Consider the following 16,104-nt stretch of genomic DNA (forward strand, 5'->3'; position numbering starts at 1 on the left):
AGGCTGAAAATTTTCAGTGGAGGAGATGAAAGATGGGTAACATCTTTGGTTGTACAAAAATGATAATATAACTAATATTACTAAACTGTGGTTAAAATTACATGTATTTATGTATGTCTCACTATAAACAATGGAAATAAAAAGTTGTGTGTGTGTGTGTGTGTGTGTGTTTTTTTAAGACCATGGCTCACTACTTATTTCAGGCTGGCTTTGAATCCCTAGGTAGCCCAGGTTGATCATTAGCTCAAAGTGATTCCTGTGCCCACTCCTGAATACTAAGATGACAGGTGTTCTCCACCATGCCAGGCTCAGAATATTTCGTACAAGGAAAACATCAACAAAGTGAAAAGTACACTTGAGTTTCTTTTTGAGTAGAAGCAGAGCCCCTTTTCTTTTGTGGACATTCATTTGGTCATTTTTCATCAACTTCCATTACATTTCAGAGGTCCTTAAACTTGGGTTAACAGGGTCCAATGTGGATTATTTATTATCTGCATGTATCAAGCGATGGAGGCTACTTAATAATACGTGGTCATCTGGTTCCCTTTTCTTATCTGTATTGGTCATGCTAACTTATGCTCAGGAGCAAATCATGCAAGGCTTTCTTTTCTCTATATCCTCATCAACAATTGTCCTCCACCTTCGGCAACGGCCTTTCTAGCGGGTGTGAAATATTATCTCAATTATCTCATATAGGTTTTGATTTGCACTTCCTGATGGATCACAATATTGGGCTTTTTTCTTTACTACTAGTCATTTTAAACAATGTCTAATGATCAGTTTTCTTATTTTTAAATTGTACTATCAGGTTTTTTAGCAGCTACTAATTTCTATATCATGAGTTTGTTTTATTTGTAAAATAAAACTATACACAATGATCACATTCATCATATGGAATTTGTGCCTGTACACGGGGGTATGATGTTTAATTATTAAATTCTTCCTTCTAACAAAGGAAGTTAAAGATATTTACTTTGAAAACTATACAACTCTGAAAAAAGAGATAGAATGAATATCAGTAAATGGACAGATGTCGCTTGCTCTTCGGTAGGAAGAACCAACATAGTGAAAATAGAAACACTCTCAAAATTGTATGCAAATTTAATCCCAATTAAAATACCAATAGCACACATCATAGGGCTGGAGAAAATATATCTAAAATTCATTTGGATGCTAATGTAAAAGGAATTAAGGAATTGTTTCCCTAATTTCTCTCCCAGTGAGTCTGTTATTTGGTTTTTCTATAAAATGTAATGCTAGTTAGCCATTAAGAATGAGAAATTAGGGGCCAGGGATGTAGCTCAGTGGTTCCACTGCCTGCCTCACAAGCACAAGGTCCCGAGTTCAATCCCCAGTACCAAAAAAAAAAAAAAAAAGAATGAGAAATTAGAGTCATTCATAGGAAAATGGATGCACATTGAGGATACACTCTTAAGTGAAATAAATGTCACACATGTAAATACTAAATAGTTTCTCTGGTGTGAAAAACTGTAATTATACATAAGATACTAATGGTATAATTGATAATGTGAAATAGAAAAAGGCTAAAGGTATACGGAAAGTGGGAAAGGTAGGGGAAAGGAAATAAGGGAAAAGAAAAAAATATGAGAAATTGAAAAAATGGAAATAAATTATTTGCAAATAAGGAAGGGAGGAGGGGGGTGAAGGAAAGGCAGGGGTAAGGGGGAAAATGAGGACCAAGGCCTGTCATGTAAAGGTACAAGATCCCAATGATGAATGTAACTGTACTGTATACCTAAAATGTACCAATAAACTCAATGAGAAAAATAAATAAATTAAATTCATTTGGAACCAGAAAAGGCCTTGAATAAAAAAAAGCAATTCTGGGCAACAAAATTTAGCAGAGAAGATCCCAATCCCCAAATCTCTTGTGGATGTTTGTTTTCTTTTTCTCTCCCTACATTAATGCTATAAAACCCTTAGAGATTTGGATGGTGTGGACCAATCTGGCTAATTATAAGCTGTGAGCATTGAGTCTCCAGTCATAAAATAGTCGATAATCACCTTACATCTCCACCTCATTACTTTGATGACTCCAGTCCAGTGACCTCCATACCCATGTCATAGCCAAGAGGTGTCTGCATCAGGAGCCTTCCATTTAAATTTGTATTAATTTAGGTCCTAAGGACAGAGACTGAGGATTCATTGGGCTGCAGACATAGGAGGGCCATTGTGTCTGCTCTCCTTGACTATGACCCAGAAGGGAAACAATATCACCTAGAAAGTGCAGATGGACCTGATGGATATGAAAGGATCCTTGCAAGCATTGTTTCTTTACCATGAGGACAAACATGACAGTTTGGGTGCCCAGTGGGAAGGTACAAGTATGAAAAGTATCAGTTATGAGGAATGGAAATTTTGTGTTTTCTGTTTTAGGAGGAAAAGCAGAATTATTATTTCAAATTTGTTTTCTACACATCCTGTTTCCACTTCTCAAGGATGTCTCACCCAACAGCAGGAGAAAATGTGTCTTTTTCAGCAATTGCTAAGTACTCCACAAGGATTAGGAAGGTGATTATAAGAATGTGGGAGGGGGAGACAGTAACCATAGCATCATGAACCTGTTTTGAGGGCTTCCTATTTCTTAGGCATTGTGATACTTCCTTTATGTAGCATACTTTATTTCATGTGGTTTGTATTCTAGAAGGTATAAGTGCCCACTGTTATTTCTTATAGAAAATAGCAGAGTCCATCATTTTAATGGATCTTACAGTAAGTCAATAGGTGAAGAGATGAGTCTAGTGAATCGGGCTGTCTGGTTAGAGACAAAGGGCATCGTAGAGAAATTCTGGCAGATTGTCCTCCTAACACAGGAAAATATTTACCTCTTTTGCCACTTCAGAACGAGAATCCTTATTCACTTTCTATTAGTTTTGGGGGTTCTTCAAAGCTCACAGAGGACAGGAGTGAATGTCCCTAGCTGCATCCACCATAGACAGAAGCAGACCACAGGCCAAGATCTCCGAGAGCAGCCCCTCCACCATTCAGCACAGATTTCCCTCCTGACGCCACTGCTGGGTGTTTCTGCAGCTCCTCCCACCCTTCCCATGATTGCTGTTATCTCACACAGTCTCACATGGGCTTGTCTTGCCTTGAATTGTGTTCAGAATTATCTCAGATGCACCTGAGTTTATGGAATTTGTTCCTCTGTCTGTATCTTTCTGTGGGGTTGGAAACAATGAAAACTACAGTGCATCGGACAAGATCTTTCCATTTATTTGATAATCCTTTTAGCTCCACTTCTTTTCACTGGGATTCGGGGCAGGCACGTGATATCTCTGAGACCGCATTCTCTGAGACAGAGAAGGAGGGCTCTATTTGGGATTAATGTTTGTAAAATTAGAGCGAAAGAAAGCATAGCCATCACTGTTATTAGTGATTCAAATAATCTTTGTACTGATCATGTCCTTTGACCTGATATTATTTTTCTATTTTTGTTGCAAGACATTTTATTTTTGTGTTTGTGTAAATATATGAATATATTTGGAGACAGATGATGTGCCTTCATTTACATCTGTTTCCCCAGAGCCTACACACTATTTGGCGTAAAAGATGCATCAAAAATTAAAACCTCTATTACACATTGAAAGGACCTTTCCCTACATCACAATAACTGTCCTTAATCAGCCTGATGTGGAGATGCCTGGTGTGTTTTCATCTGCCTGTTCACTCCTTTCACAAATGCCCTGAGTCGTAGAACAAAAGAGCTAGTTTTTATCCGTGTCATGGGAACATGGCCCCTGCGATCCATTTAATTGCATCTATATCAATACTGAAAAACAGAGCAGAGTTATCCATGGGTTTAAAAAAGTCCAAAGAGTAGGGATCAGGTGAAGGTGTGCCTCAGGCTGAGATGTGGTATAGAACTTCATATCAGTCCAGACACCATTACTGTTTGAATACAGATTATATTCATCAGTACACTACCTACTTGCTTAAGCTACAGTTTTTTATTTTCAAAACAAATCCTCACAAAGGGCAAAAAATTTCCAAACTTGCTTGTGTTGCCACCTATGCGGAGAGAAATGCCATTCTTATTTTTCCCAAGCAGTGTGACCCCAGAGAAGAGGAGAGATTCACACACAGTCTGCCTATTGTCACACGCAGGTCAGTGACACGGGACTAAGTATTCATTTCCTCAGCACCTTCCCTTGGCACAAGCTCCTCTGTGCCACTGGAGTAAGATGATGATGTTATTCACCTTAAGAGTATGAATCTCTTTTTATGTTACCAGCAGAGCTCATCACTGGACAGACTGCATGGACACTTTGAAGGTATTTCAGTAGAATAAAGAGATCTAAGTGACTGGCATTTATTAGAAAAAAAATCATGAAATTTTATCAGTATTATTTTCTGGAAATCAGAAATATAACCTCCACCAATATTTTACATACAAAATTTTACTTGAGTGACAAGGAGCAAGGCACAAAAATTTAGAAAAGATTGTTGTAATAATAAATTTACAAGTTAAATAAGGTCTCTCTCAAATAATGCTGTGTTTTCATTAAAGAAGATTTAAAATCACTTCTGGTTGCAATCTAATGTATTTTGGGGACAAATGTATTTTCCTTCTTACATTAATTTGATACTTTTACAATAATATTTTTAGAAAACTGCTTGTGGATTCATAAATTAACACTGACCTGGAAACACTGACAGGAAAATCTACCCAGAAAATTCATAAGAGACTAATTTGCAAACAAGAAAGCAGCAGGATGAAATTAGGAAGACATATTTAACTTGCTTAGGTAATTGTTCAGATATTTAAGAAATGAAGATAATACTAATTGGGTGTTTTCAGAATTCCACGAAGTATTCTATAAGAGTGGTTTTCAAATCTTGCTGAAGAAAATAACATGAAGTCTTGAAATGTAAATATGTTGATGAAATTTTCTGGCCTAAGTCTAGAGTATCTGTATGTATTTAAATACCCCCAGATAACTGTGTTACTAAACTAGAACCAACAGTGATGCACATTAAATAATTTTTTTAAATTATGTTCATAGTGCAGTCATATAAGCAGTTAATTCTGCTCCCCATTTTACAGCTGTGTTTATAAAACAATGTAAACTTTTCTATTGTAGCTATTTTACAGTATGTTTACATTATTTTATATAGTATCTGTTTAATGTGTTATTTCCAATTAAACAACAGTGTGGCCTGACCAAAAAATGTGTCCCAGTTGCCTTTGCATAGCTGAAATAAGAGAAATATAATTTATGTAGGAAGAAAGATTGTTGAGAAAGTCTGTAGGTTAGAACCTTTCCTGGCTAAACACAGCCAGGACCTGGTGACTTTGTTTCTTGTCCCTTCACCTACATACAAGAGGGTGTATGATCAAAGAAAAGAACATTTCCAAGATGCTGAAGAATACATTAATGGAGAGATATTTACATAGCAGATATGCTAGTGATATTGTATTATATAATTAACCTGTGTAAAATTTGAAATGTCAAAGGTGCATCTTATGATTTGTTATTTTTAATTATCAACAAGTGCAGTGTGCACTAATGCTACGTTTTGTGGTCGACGTGTCTTAAAATTACATGCACATATTTAAACTTTCTGTATACAAATTTGAATTCGCCAAAGAGAAGTTGAGCTCAAATTCACCAAGTAAACTGGCAAACTCAAGTTCCTCTAATAGTTTATATACAAACAAAGACGAAGAGATTCTTACACAATTGAAAGACGAAAATAGGAAAACCCAAAATGATAAAAATTTCTCCGAGGTCAGTTGCTGAACAAAGTGCTCTGAAAAGGGAATGATTAAAAATATGATAAATGGAGGAAGAAAACAGAAAAATATTTTGCAAATACGGTAGGGGTGGAGGTTGAGAAAGGGAAGGAGTGGGTGGGAAAAAGCAAGAATTCAAACATATCAAGTTCCCAGTGATGAATGCGATCACGATGTGTACCTAAAAAGTGCCGACAGAGTGAGTTGTTTGAAAATAATTAATTTAGATTCAATTATCAATCAGTGCAGTCCTAGATTTTATAGTATTTGTAGGCACTCTAAGGCAAAGGAGTGTGCACCGTATTCTGAATATAAAAGAGGAAATAGTTGAATGTATCAAAATGTTCTTCCTATAAAATCGTATCTGCTTGGGCCGGGGATTTAGCTCAGCGGTTCGGGGGCCTGCCTCACAAGTGCAAGGACCCGAGTTCGATCCCTGGTACCAAAAAAAAAAAAAAAAATCATATCTGCTCAAATCAGGACATCTTAACCATTCTCTATACTTTCTTTGTAAAAAACAGTGTCAGTGGTATTTTACTGTGATCAAGGACTTCTGAACTCTGTGTCCTTGGTCTGCTTACACTGAGCAGTGCAGTATCTGTAAGGAGGAAGTGGAAAATGAACCACCCAACACCGAGTCCTTGATGGTGGGGTTTGTCCCTATAGAACAATGCTCCTAAAGGTTTTGGACCTCATGCAGTACCACTTTGCTTGTGAATACTTGGATTCCTAAAATATACTGAGTTTTGTGCGCTAGTTTTGGTTTCATTTTTCCAATGAATTTTTCTTTTTGAAAAGGTGTTCAAGCACTATGAGAGCACATAATCTGACAAGAGTCTCAGAATTCCATCTCCTGGGCTTCTCAGAGGACCCAGACCTGCAGCCCGTCCTCTTCGGACTGTTCCTATTCATGTACCTGGTCACAGTGCTTGGGAACCTGCTCATCATCCTGGCCGTCAGCTCTGACTCCCACCTCCACACCCCCATGTACTTCTTCCTCTCCAACCCCTCCTTGGCTGACATCTCTTTCACCTCCTCTACAGTCCCAAAGTTGATTGTAGACATCTTGACTCACAGTAGAGTCATCTCCTTTGTGGGCTGCCTGACACAGTTGTCTCTGTTTCTCTTTTTTGGATGTATGGATGACTTGCTACTGACTGTGATGGCCTACGACCGCTTTGTGGCCATCTGCCACCCGCTGCATTACTCAACCATTATGAACCCTCCACGCTGTGTCTTGTTAGTTTCGTTCTCTGTCTTTTCTGGCCTTCTGGATTCCCAGGTGAACAATTTAATTGTCTTAAATGTTACCTGTTTCAAGAATATGCAAATTGCTAGTTTCTTTTGTGACCCTTCTCGACTCCTTGACCTTTCATGTTCTGATACCCTAATCAAAAACATAGTCACGTACACAATTGGCATCCTATTTGGTTTTTTTCCCATGTCCGGGATCATTTTCTCCTACTATAAAATTGTTTCTGCCCTTCTGAAAATCCCATCATCTGGGGGGAGGTACAAAGCCTTTTCTACCTGTGGTTCTCATCTGTCAGTTGTTTGCTTATTTTACGGAACAGGTATTGGAACGTATCTTGGTTCAAATCCATCACATTCTCCCAGGAAGGGCATGGTGGCCTCCCTGATGTACGCTGTGGTCAACCCGATGCTGAATCCCTTCATCTACAGCCTGAGGAACAGGGACATTCTTAACACCCTAAAGAGGCTCCGCGGTTGAAGAGTCTAATCCCAGGACATTCCGTATCTATTTGGAATGTAGTTTGGAGAATGCGGTATAGTGGAACCCTCAAAACTCATCTGCAAATGCTAACTCCTTGGCTACATTTGAGAAATGTGATGTATTCAATTTATCATGTTTCACAGCAGAAGAATCATGACTGGTTGGGAAATGTTGGAATTAAGGGTTCTTCCTTCGTGTAAAATTCATTGGGATGGTAAAATTTTTTGAGACTGATAAGTATGATGGGTGTACCAAAACAAAATTATAGTTAATGTCACCAAGCTGTGCACCTAAAATGGTTAAAACGGTACCTTTGGTTACATATATCTTAACACAATAACCATAAAGAAACCTAAAGAATACAGATATGCATAATTGTCCGTTAACTTTGTATCCTGTAGTTGCAATATTCTTAAAACTAAAATTTCTAAATTATCACTTTCCTTGTCTTCCTCCTACCTATCTTTATTTCTTCTATCAGATCTTATTTCAGCCTTCCCAGTCTTTGATGTATCCTCCTAAGAGAGGTGGAGGTCTGAAGTTCTATCTTCTTAAGCCTGCTTCAGGCTGGGGTGGGGGCAGTGCCCTTGCCAAGTTAGGGAAAAAAAAGTCTCACTCTGATCTAAAGGAAACAAAAATGGATGGGTTTTTGTCAATTGATAAAACATCATCCTTTTAGCCCATTAGTGAGTGAGTTTTCAACTTCATTTTTTTTTCAGCTTTAATTGAGTTTATTGGTACATTTTAGGGATACAGTACAGTTACATTCATTGTTGGGATCATGTACCTCTACATGGCAAGTCTTGATTCTCATTTCTTCCCCTTACCTCTGCCCTCCCTTCACCCCCTCCTCCCCTCCCCATCTACAAACACTTTATTTTCATCTTTTCATTCTCTCACATTTTTTTCTTTTCCCTTTTTACTCTTCCCCTACCCATCCCACCTTCCCTACACCTTTAGCTCCTTTCTTCCCATTTCTAAATGTCAGTAATCTTATTAGAATCTTATGCATTGTTGCAGATTATTCACACCAGGGACACTATTCGGTATTTACACATGTGTGAAATATTTATTCATTTTTAACCAAGTTAAATAAGCAAGTGTCAAGATTCAAAAGTAGAATATAAGTGAATAGGGCTTCAAAAAAGTTGTAGCATTCAGACAAAATCAGGCAGCATTTTACTTCTATATGATTTGAGGTGTTTATCCAACTAAAGTAAATAGGATCATAGAGTATATATTTCTCTGAGCATTTTTAATAACACACCCAATATTCCCTTATTTTAATGGTAAAAAATGCAGAAAATACATGTATGTCTATTTTTATGTGAGCAATGGACCATCAAAAATTTTACTACCAGTCTCAGAACATGAGATCTGTCCTCTATTTTGTAACCTTGAGGATATTTTACAGGGCTTGGCCTCTGATAATATAAACATAGTATGGAGTAGCTGTCAGAACATTTACACAAAAGTAATAAAGCTTAGGAGTCTGAATATTTCAGCTTCTAGGAAGATATAAGTACAAGAACCCAAATCTTCAGTTGAGAGTGAATTTAAATATACATAAAAATAATACAGTAACAATTCAGTAAGACAGGTAGAAGGTCATGTTTTTAGGAGATAGTGGATCCTGGGAATCAAAACTTGCAGATGTAGCTTAAGCTGTTATGAGTTCAGCTAGAGACTGCCAGTAGTGGCTGTTGCAGTGCTTAGAGCTTCTTTTTAATTATAGCCTAGCTTTCTCTGATTTCATAAAGCCATTGTTCCATATTTTCAGTTCTACTTTGCTGTGGGGTGTTTACACCAATTCAAAGACACTATCAAGCAAAGTTAATGTATTTCCACACATCTGTGAAGGAAGGTCAGTTAAAGGTCTTGAGGGGTTACTCTTTAGGGCCATGTGCAGTGACTTAGATCCTCTAGTTGTTTTGTTCTACCAGTTGTGTCATTGGCCAAGATGGGTTATTGTCTTGTTAGACCGTATGGATTTCTTACAAAGCATGGTAAAAATCCCATCTAGTGACTCTGTTTCACAAAACATGTACACAAAACCCGTGTACTCTATGGTTCAACCATCCCTTTTGTTGGGTTTCCAGTGACTCACCAGAGTTGCAGCTTCTATTCCAAGGGATGTTGTATCTTGGGATTTGACTGACCAACTAGCAAGGGACAAAGTGTTGGCTCTCCTTGTAGACTCTTTCTTAAGTTTGCCCTCTAAGCCTGCCTTTTTCAACACCCAGAAGGTCAGTTACATCAGTCCGGAATGGTAAAAGTATGTCTTATTCCTATTATAATAGTTTCCAGACATTGGAAACTGAAATATGTAGTATGATGAGAGATAGCTATTTCTTCCATTAATCATGGTCAGGATTAGGAGTACTAGTGTGAGAAGCCAGTGTCATATTCTATCTGAACTGTAGGTGATGGGCACATCATCTGAACCTACTATACAGGTTGTCTTTTAGAAGTCACTTTCTTGTAGACAGTTAATAGATAACATTTGCAAAGTTTTACCAGGAAAACAAAAAATAAAACTAAAGAGAGGAAACAAAGCATTTTGGGATAACTTCATGATTACATTATTACACCAGGGCCATTAGATTATCTTCATTATCTGTAAAATGAATTTAAAATTTTATTGAAGTGTAACTTATGAGTAACATGCTACCTTTATCAAATTATAGAAAATAAAATGGCATACATAAGGCATCTATTAATTTGAATTTTTTTAATTAAAGTGTCTCAGTTTAATTCATTTGTTTACTAATGTATTATATAAATGACTTTTTTCCAATCTTTTTGTTGAGTTTATTGGTACATTCTAGGTGTACAGTACAGTTACGTTCATTACTGGGATCTTGTACCTTTACATGACAGTTCTTGGTTCTCATTTTTTCCCCTTGTTCCTACCCTCCCTTCACCCCCTCCTCCCTCCCCATTTACAAACACTTTAATTCCATTTTTTCATTTTCTCACATTTTTTTCTTTTCCCTTATTCCCCTTCCCCTACCTTTCCCACTTTCCCTACACCTTTAGCCCTTTTCTTCCTATTTCACATTGTTAATTATCCTTTTAGGATCTTGAGTACTATTATAGTTTTTCACACCAGAGAAACTATTCAGTATTTATACATGTGTGACTTATTTATGTCACTTAGGAGTATATCCTTAATATGCATCCATTTTCCTATGAATGACTCTAATTTCTCATTCTTTATGGCTGAGTAGTATTCCATTTTATAGAAAAACCACATCTTTATCCAATCTCCAACTGATGGGCAAATGGTCTGTTTCCAGGTTTTGGCTATTACAAAATGTGCTGCTATAAACACAGGTGCACATATGTCACTGTGATGTGATTCTTTTAATTAATCTTTCATTAGAATGGCACTGCACAGACTATGTAATATTTAGGTACATCTAACTATCATAATACAATAAAGATCACATAGTTGTAAGTCAGGAACAGTCTATCATTGTAAACAGTTTTACTCCATAATGCCAATATAGTAAATGTTCTCCTAAGTTTTGCACTTAGAAACCATGTAGATTTGGGGGATGTAAACAAATTTAACATACAGAGCAGTCAGTAATAAGTATCACCACAGTTACATAGCAGTCTTTACATATTACATTTGATTTTACCCTTAAGGTACAACTTTGAGTCCTTTAGCTGGTCTATGTAAAGTAACAAGTACAGATGGGGAGTGTTAAAATGAGTACAAATTAACAGTTTTGCAAAGAAGCAACATTTTTGGAACTGATGATAAAATCTCCATAGCACTGTAAATGTAATAAAAGACATTAAACTCTGCACTTATTCTGATTGAGAATGGCAATTGTTATTATTTATATTTTACTACAAGAAATTATGTTTAAAATAGTAGACAACTTTACAAAAAATATTCATTAGATGTAAAAATATTGGGATTCAAACCCTGGTTTAGAAACTTCCTTGGTGATAATGTCATCAACTCTCAATTCATAGGTTGATTATCAGAAAATGAAAACAAGGAAGGGGACAAGATAGGAATAAAACATGGTGAATGCTTAAATAAAAATGCCTGCAATAGAAGCCCCACTGCCATTAATCTGCCTCAGAATACACCTACCTGTTTGAACACATTTATCCCTCTTCCCTGACACTTTCAGTAGCGGTTCTGGAAACCTCCTGTGAGTCTCTATGGTTGCTCTGTCCTGGCTGCTGACGTGTCCTGGTTCAATCCACTGCTTTACCTTTCATAGTCATTACGACTTTGGAGGAAAGAGGGAAGCCACACAGTGCCTGATCCAACGAATGAGGTGGATGAGGTTATGCCGTGATGGGCTTTGTGAGCCTGGTTCATTCAAGTTTCTACATTCTTTTCAATTTCTCTGTGATGTGATCTCTAGCCTTCCTGCTCTTTCTTGAGGATTGGATCTCTGCTTTTTCTATTCCTTAAGTTGCTGTTTTCCAGGTGTCTCAAATTCCGTTGCTGGAGAGGCTGTAATTTCCTGCTGGCTTTTACTCTGCCATCTTTTTCTCTCTGGGGCTCTCTTGATCTTACACAGGAGATTGTGATTGTATTCATCAGTAAACTATCTATTTTAATGATTAATGTATTATGTATTCATAGTTACCACTTGATTATTACTCCTGATTCGCTTAGATATATCAAGGCTTTCCAAAACCCTGTGCTAGCCTCACTGATGTGCTCATCTGTTTTTTGAGTCCCTTCTTCTGTAGCCTGAGATACAGAGAAGCATTTTGTCCTCTCAGAGGCTCTGTAGTCTAAGAGTTTACTCTTAAGTATCCATTCAAATGCACTTTGGAAGGAACAATGAAACAATATCTAGAACTGAACACACACTTCTTTGCTCATATTATATTTATCATTTCATGCATTTAATAAATTATAATCTTTAAAAATTGAGCTGTTATATTTACAGTACATATTGATTTCATTGATCATGGGGAATGGGTGGATGTACACAGCACATCCTAATTCTTTTTCTTCCCCTTGTCCTTCCTCCCAAGCCCCTCTCCTTATGTCACCTTACCTTAGCATTTGCAAAAATAGAAAAGAATCTATCTCCCTCTTTCCTGCTATCACTCTTTTGTTTTGCTCTTTTACTGACTTTTACATGTGGGCTTCTCGCTCAAGAAAAACTATGCAACCTTTAACCTTGTATGCCTGATTTTTCCCTTACCATTATTGTCACGCAGTACTTCTATTTCCCTAAAAAATTCCTCAGATTGATCCATGATGCCAGAGTCTTATGATTCTCTTGTTGGACTTGTGATTGCCTGGCTGGTACACTATGATGAAGAGGGAAATTTAAAACAGTATAAATTTTCAATTTCCAAAATGAAAACATTTGGAAGGTTTAAGATATAATTTTATAATACTGTGACTTTGACTCCTCTGAAATGTTTTCCTAGAATTTTTGCAATGGTGTTTTTGTGAATATTTTACTCCAACAAAAATAAAATTAAAAAACAGGCCCATCTGTGAAAATCAGGCAATGGTTGTAGAGGTCACTAGCACGCATGAACTTTCCTGAGTTGAGGAAGAGCCAAAAACATACCAAAGACATTCACTTTCTCCTCTTCTTACCTTAATATTAGGAATTCCTCAGTGACTGTAATGACATTGACCAATTTATCTGATTATGAGTGCTGTGCATTCAGTCTCTAGGGTAATATAATAGTAATCCGCTTGCGCTTTCAGCACTTCAGGTGGTAGATTCAGTCCAGTTGTTTCCAACTTGAGTCTCCTCCTCCCTGCCTGCATGGATGAGGAAGATCCCATCTGATACCATATTCATATCCAATCCAGGGACAGAACCTGAGGCTTCACTGGAAATCAGACCCAGGAGAGTCTTCAGACTTGCAGTCTTTTTCATGAGCCAGCAGAGAAGGAGCATAAATCAGCAAGTGCAGGGGGGCCCAGGGGTGCAGACACAAATCTTGCAAGAATGGTTTTCTCATCGTGAGCCTTTATGCATTACAATATAAAAAGTATTTGGTTCTTCTTCAGGTATTAAACATGAAATGACCTTACGACCTAGCAATTAGTTCCATTTCCAGGTACATTAATAATTAAAAGCAAGCATAGTCATGTGATGATTAACAACCAGGGTAGGTGCCGAAGAAACATTTGTTAGGTGTTTTTGTCATTATGTAAATGTCACAGTGTGTGGTTACACAAGTGAATTTGACTAGGACACTGCTGATCAAAACATCTTTTAGGATAGTGGTGCTGACCCTATGGCATTCATGGCAAAGCAGACTGCTTATAACACTGAGAGCTCTAAAAGGTTCACTGTTATTTTGTAGGACCATCACAGCACAGCCTGTCTGTCACTGACTGAAGCACCTGGCATATGACTGTCTTCAAATAAATAAATTTGCACTCATATCTATTGAAGCACTATACACAATTCCACAAAAGTGGAACTCATACACATGTCCAGCTATTCCTGAATGCATGTGCTTGCGGATATACACATTACAATATTTTACATCCATGAAAAACACAGCAATGAAAGTGTCCAAATGGAGGAGGAGGAGGACAGAGGGAATAAAGGAGGGCAGAAAAAAGTTTAAATAGAGGTACAATGGAAATAATAAAGAAGAAAATGAGGAAAGAAGGAAAAGCAGAGACAAGGAAAAAGGCCTTCACAAAGATCATTTCAGAATTTGCAAAGCATTCTATCATTATGAATACAATGTGTAAACCTTACTTCAAAGGTAGAATCCTGATTTTGTTTTGAAAAATCTAATCATTGATATTATGAAAACGTAGGACAGCAAAGAGAACAATGTGTGTTCAGTGTCAGATTCCGGTTAGAATCCATACCAGTCTCAGTCCCTTCCCTTTACAAATTAGAGGACTGAGAAATATCACAAAGAAATCATTTCAAGACTAAATAGTCACACATATAAAGAGTCAAGCATAGTCTTGATATGGGAAATACACTAATTTGATAATTTGAATTCTAGTTCTTCCAGAAAAACAGGAATAAAGCCAATTAAGGTGAAGAGCATAGTATTCATACAATACTTTTTGAAAAGACCAGTTAAACACTTGACATGTGTGCTTCCATTGTGTTGAAAATCTCAGAAAAGTCCGTTAGAAAACTTAACAAATGGAAAACTTTATAGATCATGGATAAGGAAAAACATATTTTAAGTACTGAAGGAGTTAAGAAAAATAGATACAAAACTATACAACAACAGAGTTACAGTGCTTTGGAACTACAAGATGTTATACGTGTAATATTCAGCAGAAAATTTAGCATCTAATATGCGTAAATTCACAGCATTGCCTAAGTGCACACTTATTTGGGAATTGAATAGACCATTAAGGACCAGAGGCTGCTTGGCTGAGGAGTCTTCCCAGGGCCCCCTTCACATCCCTGTTCCTGAGGCTGTAGATGAAGGGGTTCAGCATGGGGGTCACCACCGTGTACATCACAGAGGCAACAGAGCTTTCATGGGAAGAATGAATCACAGATGAACTGAAGTAAACCCCAAGTGCTGTTCCATAGAACAAGAGGACTGCACAGAGGTGAGACCCACAGGTAGAAAATGCTTTATACTTGCTTGCCTTGGAGGACATTCTCACTATAGAGGACATGATCTGAGAGTAAGAGAAAAGAATCCCAGTGATGGGACACACAATGAACAGGACACTTGACACATACAATATGATGATATTGACCTTGACAAGAATATCAAAGGTGGCCACTTTGATAAGCAGAGCCAGTTCACAGAAGAAATGTGGGATTTCAGTGCCAGTGGAGAAGGACAGCTGAATCAACAGGAGAATATGAAACAAGGAGAAACAGAAAATAATGATCCAGGACACCAGAAGCAGCAGGACACATAGCCGAGGGGTCATGATGACCATGTAGTTCAGGGGATGGCAGATGGCCACAAAGCGGTCATAGGCCATCACTGTCAGCAGGAAATTATCCATCCCCACAAAAATCATAAAAAAGTACACCTGAGTGAGGCACTCTGTATAGGTGATATCTTTATTTTGTGCCTGGATGTTCACCAGCATCTTTGGGACCGTGGTGGAGGTGAAACAGATGTCCACAAAGGACAGGTTTGAGAGGAAGAAGTACATGGGGGTGTGGAGGTGGGAGTCAGAGCTGACGGCCAGGATGATGAGCAGGTTCCCAAGCACGGCGACCAGGTACATGGATAGGAACAGTCCGAAGAGGACGGGCTGCAGGGCTGGGTCCTCTGAGAGGCCCATCAGAAGGAACTGTGCTGCATGTGTGTGGTTTTCTCCTTCCATGTCACTGGTTTGTCATCCAAAGAAGGATGAAATAGCAACATTCAGTGAATAGAACCTGAAAGACAGGCAGACACCACTCACAGTCACCTCTGGATGAACCCCCTTCACCCTCTTCTGAGCCAGTGAGAGTGGTTCCCACAGCCAAGCTGTAGCTCATTTCATTTTTAAATTCATGTAATCATTTATACTTTCTATAATGTACCTGAAATTTATGCTTTTTTTAAAATTGAGTTTACTGGTAAATTTTAGGTATACAGTACAGTTACATTCATCATTGGGATCTTGTACCTTTACATGCCAAGTCTTGGTTCTCATTTT

The 16,104-nt window shown here is 37.7% G+C and overlaps 2 protein-coding genes across 2 annotated transcripts; one reads left to right on the forward strand and one right to left on the reverse strand.

Annotated features, from left to right (window-relative positions):
* The first annotated feature begins 6,512 nt into the window (after positions 1-6,512).
* On the forward strand, positions 6,513-7,490 carry LOC104869650 (olfactory receptor 7E24). The gene has a single exon (XM_010635000.3). It carries the CDS (start codon positions 6,570-6,572, stop codon positions 7,488-7,490), a length of 921 nt encoding a protein of 306 aa, XP_010633302.1. The 5' UTR covers positions 6,513-6,569.
* A 7,351-nt stretch (positions 7,491-14,841) lies between these two features.
* LOC104869651 (olfactory receptor 7D4) lies at positions 14,842-15,786 on the reverse strand. Its single transcript, XM_010635001.1, has one exon. It carries the CDS (start codon positions 15,784-15,786, stop codon positions 14,842-14,844), a length of 945 nt encoding a protein of 314 aa, XP_010633303.1.
* Positions 15,787-16,104: the final 318 nt, after the last annotated feature.

This window comes from Fukomys damarensis, unplaced genomic scaffold, assembly GCF_012274545.1.
Source record: "Fukomys damarensis isolate Sample0158 unplaced genomic scaffold, DMR_v1.0_HiC HiC_scaffold_37, whole genome shotgun sequence".
Classification (NCBI taxonomy): Eukaryota; Metazoa; Chordata; class Mammalia; order Rodentia; family Bathyergidae; genus Fukomys; species Fukomys damarensis.